This window comes from Amblyomma mixtum, chromosome 6 (genome assembly GCF_055824585.1).
Source record: "Amblyomma mixtum isolate Tamu chromosome 6, ASM5582458v1, whole genome shotgun sequence".
Taxonomy (NCBI): domain Eukaryota; kingdom Metazoa; phylum Arthropoda; class Arachnida; order Ixodida; family Ixodidae; genus Amblyomma; species Amblyomma mixtum.
The window spans coordinates 26,686,202-26,699,778 of record NC_143017.1 but is presented as its reverse complement, the minus strand read 5'-3'; the positions used below and the strand labels follow the sequence as shown (position 1 = coordinate 26,699,778).

The window sequence follows — 13,577 nt, the reverse complement described above, 5'->3', positions numbered from 1 at the left end:
GACGAAAAAATATAGCAAAATATTCAGTAGAAATTCATAAAATTACGGTTTTTAGATCTCTGGTCGTCAAAAATTGTGAGGTAATGCGGTTTCTGATGGTCCATGCACGTCGCGAATTCTGCGGGCTTCCGACGACGGAGTACGTACACAATGCATGGTAGCATCACTACGAAGAGGGATCAGAGGTTTCGTTGATTTCAGTGCCGCATTTCTTTGACCAAAGCGAAAGCGAAGAGGCCATAACAAGGGAGTGAACTTAAAGATTTGTTTTTTGATCTACCACATTTTCAGTGATTGGCATCCCTCCCCCCTTCGTAAATTTGTAAATAATGGAAATAGAATGATTTTATTTGTCGCGAACGGTTCCAGATACGTAGAGAAGTGCAATAAATGTCCCGATTTTTTTTCCTACAGGAGCAGTAGTATGTTAGTTATTTTATAACAAAAGTTTTCATGTGACTATGCAAGCATAAGTACTAATAATCTAATAAAAAAAGAAGTAATACCGCCATCATAGAGAACAGGGCTTTGGGGACATGCTGGCATAAAAACTTTCCGCACTTTATACTTAATTATTCAAGACCCTGCGTGACTTGACGAGGGTGTTAATTGTAATTACCGAAGAACTGCATCAGGTATAGCTGAAAATAAAACGCATTACTAAAATTACCAGAGCAATTTCATATTTGCACCAAATTTGGTTACATATATCATGCATCAATAAAGAAAAAACTTTTCATTGCCTCATCCCCTGTAAATCTGGCTACGTGCTCTTTTGGTAGCCCGCCTGCGGTTGCTTCTTTCCAAACAGGCTTCGCGATCATGTACTACTTCATGAAGCAGCTTATGACACATGCATGATGCAATGAAAATGATGTGGTTTTCATGCTAACGTGACCGCGCAAGATTGTCACAACTTACCAGACTGCTTTCTACTAGAATCAAATGATCATGTCGGTCATGTTAAGAAATAGTTTCAAGAATATATAAATGCTCTAAAACGCGCCATTATATTTTCGTATAACTTCTACACACGTTAAAACATGATGTGCTATCAACGAAATAACGCACTCGTTGATGGTGAATGACCTTGCCGGCGCCCGTGCACACCAGCGCAGGGTGATAAGTACGTGCGCAGCTACATGCTTTTTTTTTTTTCCTTGCACAGTTTTAAGCGTACCATGCTGTTGTTCATTTGAATGAGCGCAAAAATTTCCCTGCTATGAAGTACGTTGACTGGCAGCGCCTGTCGACACCCGGACTTCGCGCTTTTACTACCGCGGCCCATTTCCTAATGCGGTGTTTATATGCGAGAAACCTATTAAGGCTAATCTAATTTTCCGTTTTATGATACTATGTGGATAAACAACGACACAGCTGGTCAGTACATGCTACCTCTGCAGTGCGTAGCCACGATGCAGCCGCCGGTAGCTGCGGCAACTGCGGTAGGCACGGCCAGGCGGAACCTGTTTTGCCTACCACGCGAAAGTCGCTACTGACATCAGCGCCACCGCATCTCCGTGACGTCGCGGGGTGAAGAAGGTCTATACTCGTTATAGCTCTTTCCGAAGGAGCGGCGCAGCGTCGAGTTCCGTTTGCCTTTTTGCGAGAATGGTGTCTGTGCGTTCCCGCAAACAGCACGCAGTTCGGGTATTCAGTTCGCCTGAATGTAGTTTTTTTTTGCTGACTTCTTTTTTTTCTCCGGTTCCGCTTCAGTCATCAGCCAGTTCATTGTTCGTGAGTGGCGTTAAATGGCATGCTTGGATTGAACTCTTGATTTACAGCGACAAGTAATGGGGTATATACCGTGCCCAGTCGTAACTCTGCTTCGTTCGAAGCACTTTCGTGGCCATTGCAAGGTCGTGGCGTCTTTGGCCATTGCAAGGCTCCGATATGCGGCTCAGAATCAAATCCCGTTGCCTGGTTACTTATCACAAATACTGTACACACACGGGGCGGCAGCTATTAAAGGGGGACTGCGTGTGTGCGCAGATCCGCTGTTTCATTTCATACTGCGGCTGCCCATACCACGGTTCAGTTCAAGAGTGCTTCAAGGTACACGTTTGGCACGACGCGTATTATTGCGAGGGTGAAAGTGCACTCGTGTACTCTCCGCGCCGAGGAAATTCCGGCTCATATTTGTTTTGGTAACGTCTGATGGAGTTGCAGTCAAGTACTCCACATTCGGTCGGCTTCTGCTCGCATCCTAACATGTTAGCTCGTTGCTTGGCACAACTGGTCACGACTGAGTAGCCGTATGGCCATTGCTCTTGGTCGACGCCATCGCATTTCGTTTTCGGTTCCCTGCATTTTATCCTTTTCTGTAATTTCGCCCAAGCACACTTTTGTATAGAACGGTGGTTAGTCGTGTTTTCAGGGCCTGTCCTAAAGCTGAAGGCATACGTGGACGCGCATGTAGAATGCAGGTGTGGCAACTCGGGTCTTGCCACTTCGAACAAGGGCCCCATTAAGCACTTGACGTAGGTGTTTTTAAGGCGCACTCCTTTGGAAACGCAAAGCGTGCCTGTCGTTACCGACGAGTTGCGCGAGTCGACCGCTGTGACTACTCTCTTCCTGTCCGCGCTCATTCACACGTACGCACGGGGGGGGCCTCGGGGGAGACTCATTTGCCGCTCTCGCGTCTTCGCTCGAGCGGTGGTGTCATAAATGCGGCGCCGCATTACAAGGCCGCCCCATTTGGCTCGTGGGTGCCGGCTGGGATTTCTCCCTTGTTGATTTTTTTTTTCCCTTCCGGCCTTGGATCTCCGCTAATGAAACCGCGCCGCGGGTGCGCACAATGGGGAATGCGAAGGCGGGATATGCTTGCCGAGCACAAAGGGGAGGCCCTTTTAAAACCTCATTTCGGATGGTATACCTGCAAAACAACAACAAAAAAGAAACCTTTCACCTGTATCCACCGTGCGGCTTTGCAAAGTGCTCTTTGCGCACACGCGCTTTCTTGCCTCGCGCAAGGTTGGGCATCGTGTTACCGTTACTGCGTAATCGGCGCCGACGTTGCGCTCGGTGTCTGCGTGTGTCGTTCAGCCAGTGTCGTAAACCATGCTTTCTCTCTCTCTCGCGATTCATTCCTGCCCGCCTGGGCGGCAAGTTTCGCCACATAAACGGTTGCCGTGGCAACGCAGGCTCGTGGGCGTTGAGTGAATGTGAATAGTATGCGCGCGTGCGAAAGGACCTTATGGTTCTTTTACAAATGCGCGAATACTAACGATCCCAATCGGCACCTACTTATTTCCCCGTTGAGCAGGTGCTGCGCTCTGCCCGACGGGCACGCTCAGCCGAGGGAAGACTCTAATAGAGCTCTGGACTTGCGTGCGCTTAGTGTCCTTGGCCGGGTGGAGAACGAGCTCCGCGTCACTTCCGGGACGTCGCCCATGGGATTGGTTTAGCTATTGTAGAGCAGTATAGTTTAGCGGCTTTGCGACTTTGATCGCAAAGTTGGAAAACCGAGCAGCTTGCGACTGTCGTGCCACCGTTGCTTTTCGACCTAAACGGGTCGCACAGGCTCCGGCACTCGTGTGAGCGCACCTTTACAAGGGCCGAACACTGTTTTAAAACCTGTCATGAGATTATGGCGGAAATGAAAGGGTCGTGGTTCAAATTGTAAGAATGAAGCGCTGCAGTATCAAACACGAGGATTTATCATTTTAATTTCGCATTGATAATCGCATTAAAAGCCATCTTGCGGTGAAACCCTTCATCACTGTAGTTCACCAGGAGATCTGTGTAAAATATCGCTTGTTCCTTTTAGGTGCTTTTTTTTTTTCACAAGTCTCAGTCATGTTTTAATATAGTTTACATTCTCACCAGTGCGTCCTTCGATGAAACGGAATGCTCCCTTGACAATGGATGGGATTGGTTTGGAGAAACTTTATTGATCTAAAAGATCAATGGGGTGGGGTTAATGGCCTAACGGAGGGCTGCCTTTCTCAGCCAGTCCGCAAGCTTGGCTTGCGTGTTCCTGTTAGGCTCCCTCAGGAAGCTAGGCCTCACGGGTGGGAGCCGGTAGAAGGTCTTTTGGAGGTGGATTTTCCTTACAGTCCCGTAGGATTTGTTCGTCTGTTGTTATGCTACCGCAGTGTAAGCAGTTGGGATCGTCGGCATGCACATTTAGCTTTTGCAACTAGATGGCACCACAGTGTTTTGACTTCCTTGAATGGTGCGGCAGCCGTGGTCCTTTAAAACTTCAGTCGACTAAGAATACATCGCTGTGCCACAACATATTTGGGTGTGGAAACTAAAATGGACGCTAGTCTATGCTAAACATGTCTTATTACTGTCAGGCGGATACCTGCCGCGGTGGCTCAGTTTTTAAGACGCTCGTCTACTGAGCCGTAGTATCCGGCTTCGAACCCGACCGCGGCGGCCGCGTTTCGGTGGAGGCAAAACTCAAAAGGCGCCCGTGTGTTGTGCGATGTCAGTGCACGTTAAAGATCCCCAGGTGGTCGAAATTATTCCGGAGCCCTCCACTATGGCCCCTCTTCCTCTTTCTTCTTTCACTCTCACCTTCCTCCCTTCCCTTACAGCGCGGTTCAGGTGTCCACTTAGATATGCGAGACCGTGCCATTTCCTTCCCTCGAAAACCAATTTTTGCACCGAAAATAGTTGGTTCCTTAAAATTAAGCGTTCTGTCCCTTCATTACCGCCGCGGTGGCTCAGTGGTTATGGTGCTCGGCTGCTGACCCGAAAGACGCGGGTTCGATCCCTGACGCGGCGGTTGAATTTCGATGAAGGTGAAATTCCAGAGGCTCGTGTACTGTGCGATGTCAGTGCACGTTAAAGAACCCCAGGTGGTCGAAATTATTCCGGAGCCCTTCACTACGGCGTCCCTCATAGCCTGAGTCGCTTTGGAACGTTAAACGCCATAAACCAAACCAAACCTTCAAAAACACTGCGGCGGAAACCGAGTGAGCACCCAGGATTCGTGAGGCTTGCTGTCACCGGCGTTGGCATTTTCCCCTGGACAAAACGCGAAGTAGGCGTGTGTGTGTCACCCATCTTATGTCTATCCGGCGCTTTACGAGAAGAAAAGTACACCCCGTATTAAATTAACTCGGACCGCCCGGAGGCCATCGCCCAAGAATAGCTACCCGTGCGGTTCTCTTGCGGAGAAGACCGCCCGCAGAGAGATCGGCATCAGGCGACCCCTTAACCGTAGCAGCAGCAGCAGCGCCGTTGACTCGAAATGCATGCGGCCTGTTCGCTGAGAAACAGTCGCGATGGTTTCACGGTGGCGAGCTTTGCCTGCTCCCGCTAATCCTGACGGGTCTCGGCGAAGCTTCTTCCCCTTCGTGCTGCGTTGACGACCAGGAAAGCGCGGGTCACACGCGGCGCGCAAACGCAAAACGCTTCCGTTCGTCGACGCTGTGCGCTGGGGCCATCGCAGTGCCGTGGGAGCAGTGCACAACCCTCGGCCGGTTGAGTCGTCGCGAGCGAGCGGGCGGAGTGCTTACTACGACGCGGTCCCACCAGCGGTGCCCTGGTCGGGCCGTCAGCGAGGGGCTGACCGAAACGCGGAACTGTACTTTGTCCGGCGTAAGTAGCACGTGCGCAGTTTTCACGCTGTCAACTCGGGCCGGCGATCCGCGGTGCTGTGCGCGCGCTCTATAAAAAGCGCTCCATTGGAGCCAGCTTATCGATAAGGCCGGCCATGCCGTAAGCGGTCGTCGCCCGTTTCTCGTGGGAACGTGCCGAGTCCCGGAATACTCGCCTCGGGTGGTTCCGCGTCCTGGAGTTATACGGTCGGCTTATCGGCGACCGAAATTCGCCGCGTTATTGTTCTTTTTTTTTTTTTACGTCCCAGGGCTGGGCGAAAGCTAACAGCCGCCGCGGTGACTCAGTGGTTACGGCGCTTGGCTGCTGACCCGAAAGACGCGGGTTCGATCCCTGCCGCGACTGTTTAATTTCGATGGAGGCGGCGACATTCTGGAGACCCGTGTACTGTGCGATGTCAGTGCACGTTAAAGATCCGCAGGTGGTCGAAATTTTCGGAGCCCTTCACTACGGCGTCTCTCATAGCCAGAGTCGCTTTCATCATCATCATTTTATTTCGCGAAACCAGTACATCAGGACGTTAAACCCCAATAAACCAAACCAATCCAAACACTCACGTACTGCCGTCGTGTACTAATGAGGCCGGCAGTGGATAGTAAATGTGCAATGTCGCCACGACCGCTGTGTTCCCTGCTTCCGATTAGTCACCCCCCCCCCCCCCTCCCTCCGCCCCCAGATCCAGGGTGTTCTTTATTTAGGAGAGTAGCAGCAGGTCGCGGCCGTGCGTAACAGAGGCGCGCGCTCTCGCAGCGCGTCATTCGGTTCAGGGTCGCACCGGGGCCGCTCACGTCGCTCCCCGGGTCGTCGGGAAAGTCGCCCGCGGACGAGCGCCTATTCCGGACGCGGCCCAGAATAGGCTTGCTTGGGGACCCGCTTGCGCGCGAACCGCTGAACTACTTTCGCCCCGCCCCCCGTGTGCCTCGTTTCCCGATTCCTTTGCAGACATTTGAATTCTCTTCTCCGCTCATCGCGTCAGCAGTGTGCCAGGGAGCCGGGCGGGCTCCGTCTTCGCCGTTCGCCCTGCGCCGCTGTTTTTGCTATTTCTCGTTCCCCACGCAGCCTTTCGCGCCTTACAGCTTTCTTTCTTTCTCTCTCTCTGTCCGTGTTTTTTTCTTTCTCTCGTTTTCTTCGCTCTTTCGCATCGGTGCACACCGCCGCTCCTCGTCACCAGATCTGAGAGATCGCGTTTGGCGGAGCGAGTCGGCCGCCTTTGCCGCTCGTCGATTCCCCCCTTTATTTCGAGCTGGGATGGAGGACTGGGACAGTGAAAGGGGGGGGGGGGGGGGGGGTAGCCTCTCCTCCCGTGACCTGGAAGAGACAGCAGCGGGTGCGTCCGATGTCTTCGCGCCCGGCTGTCTGAGGAGCTCGTCGGTAGGCGCGGAGCTCTCGTGCGAGCGACGAAAGGTTCTGCAACGCTAGCTGTGGCGGCGGCGCGCTAGGTTGCGCGTGATAGGAGCGATGCTTAAATTCGTGCCTGCTCTGTCACATCCACTGCTGGGCCTTCGCGCGAGCCCCATTTTTAATAAAGGTCACCTACTCGCCATCGTGATGTACTTACCTTGCGCTTCGGGAGGCACTGGTTAATGCATCGACTGCAGTAAGCAGTGTCAAGAGCGAGTAAATTGCGCGTGTGCACAAGCATACTGACGTTTAAAGTTCGGGTTGCGGGAGTGGGTGGCAAGCGTAGCAGGAGGCGGCAGAAAGTTAGGTGGGCGGATGAGATTAAGAAGTTTGAGGGATGCGGAGGTACTGCTTTCTTACTTTAATCAGCGCGGCTCACCGTATATTGCCACGCATAAGTCGACATTGTTTTACGAAAATTTCCATCCGGGAATGGGGGTCGGGGATGGTGTTGAAAAAATTTATTTCATTAAAGGCAAGGGTGGCTGGGAGGTCGGTCCTCGTGGGCGAGGTCCTGAGTCCAGAACCCGGATAGCTTCTGCTGTCCTGCGGGCCCGCGCGATCAGCCGTTGCTGACTGCATGGGCCAGAGCGTGACAGAGCAGCTTCCTATGAGGAGTGAGTAAATTGGGGGATCGCGGAGCCCAACTATTTACGCAGTCTTAGGTAGTTTCCGGCCGAGCTGCGGTGGCGCGGACAGTACACGCCCTGTGCCAGTGCTTGTTCCCTTCAAGATGCTTAGAGCTCCGTGTGAAAAGAACACCGTTTATTCGTATTCAAAACGTCTGCGGTGGCAAAAATTCGAACTGAATGCCGTTTATCCGGCTCTCTCGCGCTGACGAACCCTTTCCCAGTCGAACGTTAGACAGCGCGAGAGCAGAGTCCTGGTAACCTCCGTGTCTCGCCGGAATCCGAAACTATACTGCTGTCGCCCGTTCGGTTTACCGCTCGCTGTAATGAGTGAGTCGGGATGCGGGCGAGTATGAAAGGTAATAAGGTGAGCCGTTTCATCGCCTTTGATCTCTGCTGACCGTGCGATTGAGTCGTTGCGCGTCTGTTCCTTTTTGTCTGTTCCTCGTGCCGCGATGCCATACCGCGGGAAACGAAAGAATGATGAGCGGGCCTTTTTTTTTTTTTTGCCTGTTGAAGTTACGAATTTGGCGACGAACCTATCTTAGTCCACTTACACGCGGCAATGTTTAGTAGCTGGCGGTTGCGGGAAAGCAAAGGTGATGTTATAAATGAGCCTTGATTAGCGCTTCGCGCGTTCGAAGCGAGTGACCTTTCTCCGGCACACAGCGTTACTTGTGTGCTCCGTTGTTTTGTCGCTACATACGGAAATGGCAATTACCCGCCGCAATGGTTCAGCGCCTTTGGCGTTCGGGTGCCGATTCCAAGGTTGCTGGATCGATTCCCGGCTGCGGCGACCGCATTCCGATGGAGGCGAAATGCAAAAGACGCCCGTATGCTGTGCGATGTGAGCGCGCATTAAAGAACCCCGGTTGCCTTCGTGTCGGAATAGATTTACCTGGCTGTGATAAGCGGAAGTGCGACACACTGCTCACTCCTTGTTCAACGGAACGAACTGTGAAAGCAGCAGGCGCTTAATAAGAACAATGTTTCGGATTTGAAAGAAAGGAAGTGTGACCACGGCCGAAATCCGGAAGGAGCCGGAGGCCCTCCGATCACGTGGTCCGCGTGACGATGGTCGTGGTGCAAGTGCATACTGAACCGTCGTGGAAACCCGCCGCGGTGGCTCAGTGGTTACGGCGCTCGGCTGCTGGTCCGAAAGACGCGGGTTGGATCCCGGCCGCGGCGGTCGAATTTCGATGGAGGCGAAATTCTAGAGGCCCGTGTGCTGTGCGATGTCCGTGCACGTTAAAGAACTCCAGGTGGTCGAAATTTCCGGAGCCCTTCACTGCGGCGTCCCTCAAAGCCTGAGTCGCTTTGGGGCGTTAAACCCCAATAAACCAAACCAAACCAATCTCCACTTATGTCGAACCATCACGAGGTAGATGTTTCTTATGGTGCCTTATTCAGTTGTTACGAAGGCGGGAGCAGTCACTTTTTCGGACGTCCTCATAAAATGAGAATGGAGATGCCCTCTCCTCCTTCACCCTGGACACACTCACTGCGCTCCGAAGCGCTGTTCGGAATCGTATAAGGCGGCCAGATTGGAACTTGCCAAACATGCGCCCTCTGCGGTGTCAAGGGCGAACTGTTGTTTGCCTAATTCATGACTTTGCGATGCCACATGTGTATCTGCCCGCCGCTCTGGCACAGTGGGCGCGCGGGTCGGCTGCTGAGCCTGTATTCCAGGCGTCGGCGGCGCCCATGTTGCTGCGCCACGTCAGTTTACTGGTGTGCACAGTAGTTTCCAGAACGCAGAAGTCCCGCAAAAGCCTAGTAGCTCCGTAGTACGTGCAATTAGTCTCAGGCCGCGTTCCCATGCAGCGAGTGTATTCCGTGTGCCGAAGAGTGCTATGAGCAGCCTGTGCGTTAAAAACTCCCACCTTCCTTCTCTTACGGCGCGGTTGAGGTGTCCACCAGGAAGTGACGGTTACTGCGCCATATCCTTTCCTGAGAAACCACTAATTCGCGGCATGGCTAGGATGGCCATCTTGAGAGAGATCGACTCCTCCCATCGTCTTTTGAAACCAATAATTATCATCGTCATAATTTGCGCGCGTTGTAGCGGCGACAAATCCCACTCTCCTTCGACGCGCGGTCGCCGTTTCTTCTGAAGGCATTTTCCGTCTGTCCGCGTCTGTCCGTTCCCTTCCACGTTTGCGGCGGACACCCGAGTTGTTCGTTTTCTGCCCGCACTAAGCCTTGTCAGGCGTGTTTGCTTCTTATCTTACTGCCCCAAAGTCCGGGCAGCACGGCCTCCTGATAGCGCCTCCTGATAGCGCGGCAAATGCCGTTTTTGTATTGTTTTTTTTTTCTTATGATATGAAGGGCAAATAATGTTGTCAGCGGTGCTTGAGATGTACTATAGTAGGGAAGAAATGAGCAGCTGTCTGAACAGCCCAAAGCCATCCGCCGGACCATCTGGCATGTGACCTCTGCGGCTGTCATGTTTCAGCTTGTTTTGCCAAGTGGGCGTGACCATTTATGTGCCTCACTCAATCGAATACTCGCTGCACCTTTGTCAAGGCAACATGGACACATTCTATAAGTCGCTGCTGCTCACCGCAGAGGTGGTTTCGATGATGCGTGGCGAGGATCCCGAGTATTTCTACGCCTGTTGGGCATTTGTGTTTTGCCCTTTATCTAATCTTCGTTCTCCGTTGCAAGCAATACCTGGGATGTTATCGCTCTGGATGCGACTGGAACGCAAGCATTCTGAGTGAATAACATCGAAGAGAAAAAGAAATCTTTGTTGACCGGAGCTGTCATATATGGGGAAACGATTTGTGTAAGGTCCAGCCACTAAAGTAGTATTCACGCGAGCAATGTATCCCTCCCTAGGCGAGGAGGGTGACCGCGCGTCACTTCACGAAAGCTTCGTGCCTTCGATAATAGGCGGCGTTGCGGCGTAGGCTTCTGCAGTGGTGACACCATTTGCACGGTCGCCGCGAATGGTCCATGATCCTCTTACCTGCACTCCTAGGGACAAAAATTACTGCGGGACCATAAAAAGAACGAAAAATCCCCTGCCCGTGCCACTAAGTATAATGGGCTTGAAGGGAGGGGGTGGTAAAGGGAGAGGGATGACGCTGCGTTTTCTTCATGTGCTTAGCAAGTTTGGAGCTCGTTCTCTGCTGGACGTAGGGCGCCTCGATACAAAACATACTGCAGCGTTCCTTTGGAAGGGTGGCGACACCTATTTAAAGCGCACTGTAACCTATTGTCAAATTGGGAGACGCCATTTTGAACCACATGCATCGCGCCGACCCCCTACAGTGGAGAGAAAAGATTCTTCAATATCTGATAGCAGTATTGAATGCTATCATGCGTCAAGGATACGAAAACATTGATTTCCGCAAAAATACTTTGATGCGGATGAATGATCTAAATGCGGCTGTTTTAGTCGGCAATCCATATGGTAATGGCTATGTCCTCCTCGGCTCCCTGCTGTCGGAATGTGGGGTTCAAGAGCTCTGCTTGACAGAACCTCGGTCAAGTTGGCGCCCGTTCTGCCAGGACAGGAGTGATGTCGAGTGAAGGAGTAGGTTTATTTACATTTTATACAACGTCAAAGGCAAACGGGAGAGTCCCTCGGCCGCACCCATTTCCGAGTTATATAGGGCTAGAGCAAAACAGAACTGCGCAAAGACGACGGGACAAAAGAAAGCACGAATACACACACACAAAAAGTGCCTTCTTTTGTCCCCTCCTCTTCGCGCAGTTCTGTTTTGCTCTAACCATGAACCGACTAGCCCAACATCATGCCTTACTTATATAGGGCTCTCGTCCCCTGAAGTCCCTAGGTAAAGGACGACCTCGCTGAATGGTCTGTCACGTTCACTTTTGCGCACAGTGGCACTTCCTCTCACTCGTGGACACGCCCCCGTCAAGTGTTTGAGCATGAGAGGGAGGAGGATGCCGACGAGGTAGCGTATGCGGCATGTGATGTTCTCTGGCCAGCTGGTGGTCCTCAAGTGTTGCCGGCACCTGTTCTTCATCGCACCCGACACGCAAGGCTGAAACGCGGGGTTGGGAGAAAAGGCGAAATCTGGTCCTTTCTCCTTGGACATGTTCGCGACAGTTGGGGATAACGCCCGCCAGCCCGCCGCCGTGCTCGGCGCACCGAAGAGCCACCGGAAACGGCCCTTTTTGTGCTCCACCTCCTTCTTTTGGGTCGAAGACGGCCACACTCCGACGAGGCAAAGCACGGCGATTGGAGCCAAATGTCAAGCCGGCTCTCTCCGGGTGGCCTATTAATGCAGTCCTGGGGGCAGTCGTGGTCGGGTAGACCGGGGGTGCTCGGGACCACCCGAGATAACCAGTTGGTGGCTGCTTCTAGACGAAACTTGCCGACGCCGTTCTCAACACTGCGTGTATGCGTCGCATCCCTCCGCGCCGGGCTCACCCGTGTGAATACTGCCCAAGTGGACAGTTCAAAGGAAGGGGGAAAGAGACCTGGATAATAGTCAGGAATGCTGGCTGGTGGTGTAATATTAAGAATTGTACATAATTCTACATAATTTCATGATAAACATTTTGAGACATGTCTGTCTGTACTTGCTATGAGACATTTCCTTGTAAATTTTGCCACTGTAAGTCTTTGCACAACGCTTTCATTTTACCATTAAACAGCAGTGCAAAAGAAAATGTCAGATATAGTGCACAGCTTTTCACTTTGAGTCATTATGACATCATGACATGTTTATGCACTTGTCTGCATATTTATGTGAAACCGAAAAATTGCTCTTGTAATACATAGCATCTCACCACAATAAAGACCATACACTCGGCTGCTAACTATCAACTGCTTTATTGCTGGATGGTCACGACTTATTTGTCAGCAGAAATGCCGTGTTAAATGAAACAGGGCAAACAAAATGCATGCGCGGGCACACAGCTGTTTCATTCAAAGAATTCTTTAAAGCGTACAGATAGCTGCTTACAGAAAGTCAATTTTAGTCGCATGCAAAGCTAAAGAAGATGTTCTAAAGCACGGGCTGTCTTTTTTTTTATGCGAAAGGCTTCCAAACTAATCTTGTCCAAACTTTTACCTAGAACCTTTACCCCTTCTGGCATCCAAGCCTTTTACCATTGCAAATGCATGGGCGCTAGCAGCTGGGACACAGTGCCTGCTTGACACTTTTTTGAGGTTGTGCAAGAGTTTGTGAATGCAAGGCACACCTCAGGCCTAGGAGCCTTTCGATGGCCATTTTTCTTCTTGCTTCACTTTTAAACTGGCAACAACGTGCCATGTCCAAACAAATCATTTCTCCAGAATGGTGACTGTGGTGTTCTAATGCTGACCTTGTGTTTATGACATCAGTACATCTTAAGGTGACCACATTTCACTGAAGGGAAAGTGCAAAAGTGTAAATGTGCTGATATTTTGTTGCACATTTGGAAGTGCATTGTGATCGAAATCATTATGTAGGTCTGCACTCATTCGTGCCTTTAGGTGTGGTTGTAACCTTGGCATGTTAACCCTGAGAAATCTCTGAAGAGGTGTTGTTGATATATTTCCACACATTTTTTCTTGCACAGAGAGAGAGAGAGAGAAAGTGATAGAACTTTTACCTCTTGTGTTGTAGTAGCGGTCAAGTCGTCAGCTTGTTGTGACTGTTTCACCGCTGTGTGTAACACTTGGCCTTTCTTTCCTTTCTTCATTGCAGCCAAGAGGGCATACGAGCGGTTTCAACGGCCGATAGCTACATCCTCTCTTTCGACAGCCCATCCCCACAGGACAGTGGGTCCTACACGTGCAGTGCTCTGTACGGAAGCACCATTCCCCTCTCCATCACTGTTCACATCACATTTTACCGTGAGTACATTCTCCTGGCCTCTTGCTTGTCGGTAATAGCATTCTGAGCTTGGGGCCTTTATTGTGAAATATGTACCAGCCCATTTTTAGGACTTGGAGTGCCGATCGCTTGGCAGTTTAGCCTTGACCGTTCATCAGCCAGAAAAAAAAAATGGCAG

The 13,577-nt window shown here is 51.4% G+C and overlaps 1 protein-coding gene across 4 annotated transcripts in view; it reads left to right on the top strand.

Annotated features, from left to right (window-relative positions):
- Fas2 (neural cell adhesion molecule fasciclin 2) overlaps positions 1 to 13,577 on the top strand; it is a 131,696-nt gene that overhangs the window by 58,411 nt on the left and 59,708 nt on the right. For all 4 annotated transcript variants that reach the window (XM_089547705.1, XM_089547702.1, XM_089547704.1 and 1 more), the window contains exon 3: positions 13,271 to 13,419. In XM_089547705.1, coding sequence (XP_089403831.1) covers positions 13,271 to 13,419 — 149 coding nt within the window. The remainder of the gene's footprint in view (positions 1 to 13,270; positions 13,420 to 13,577) is intronic.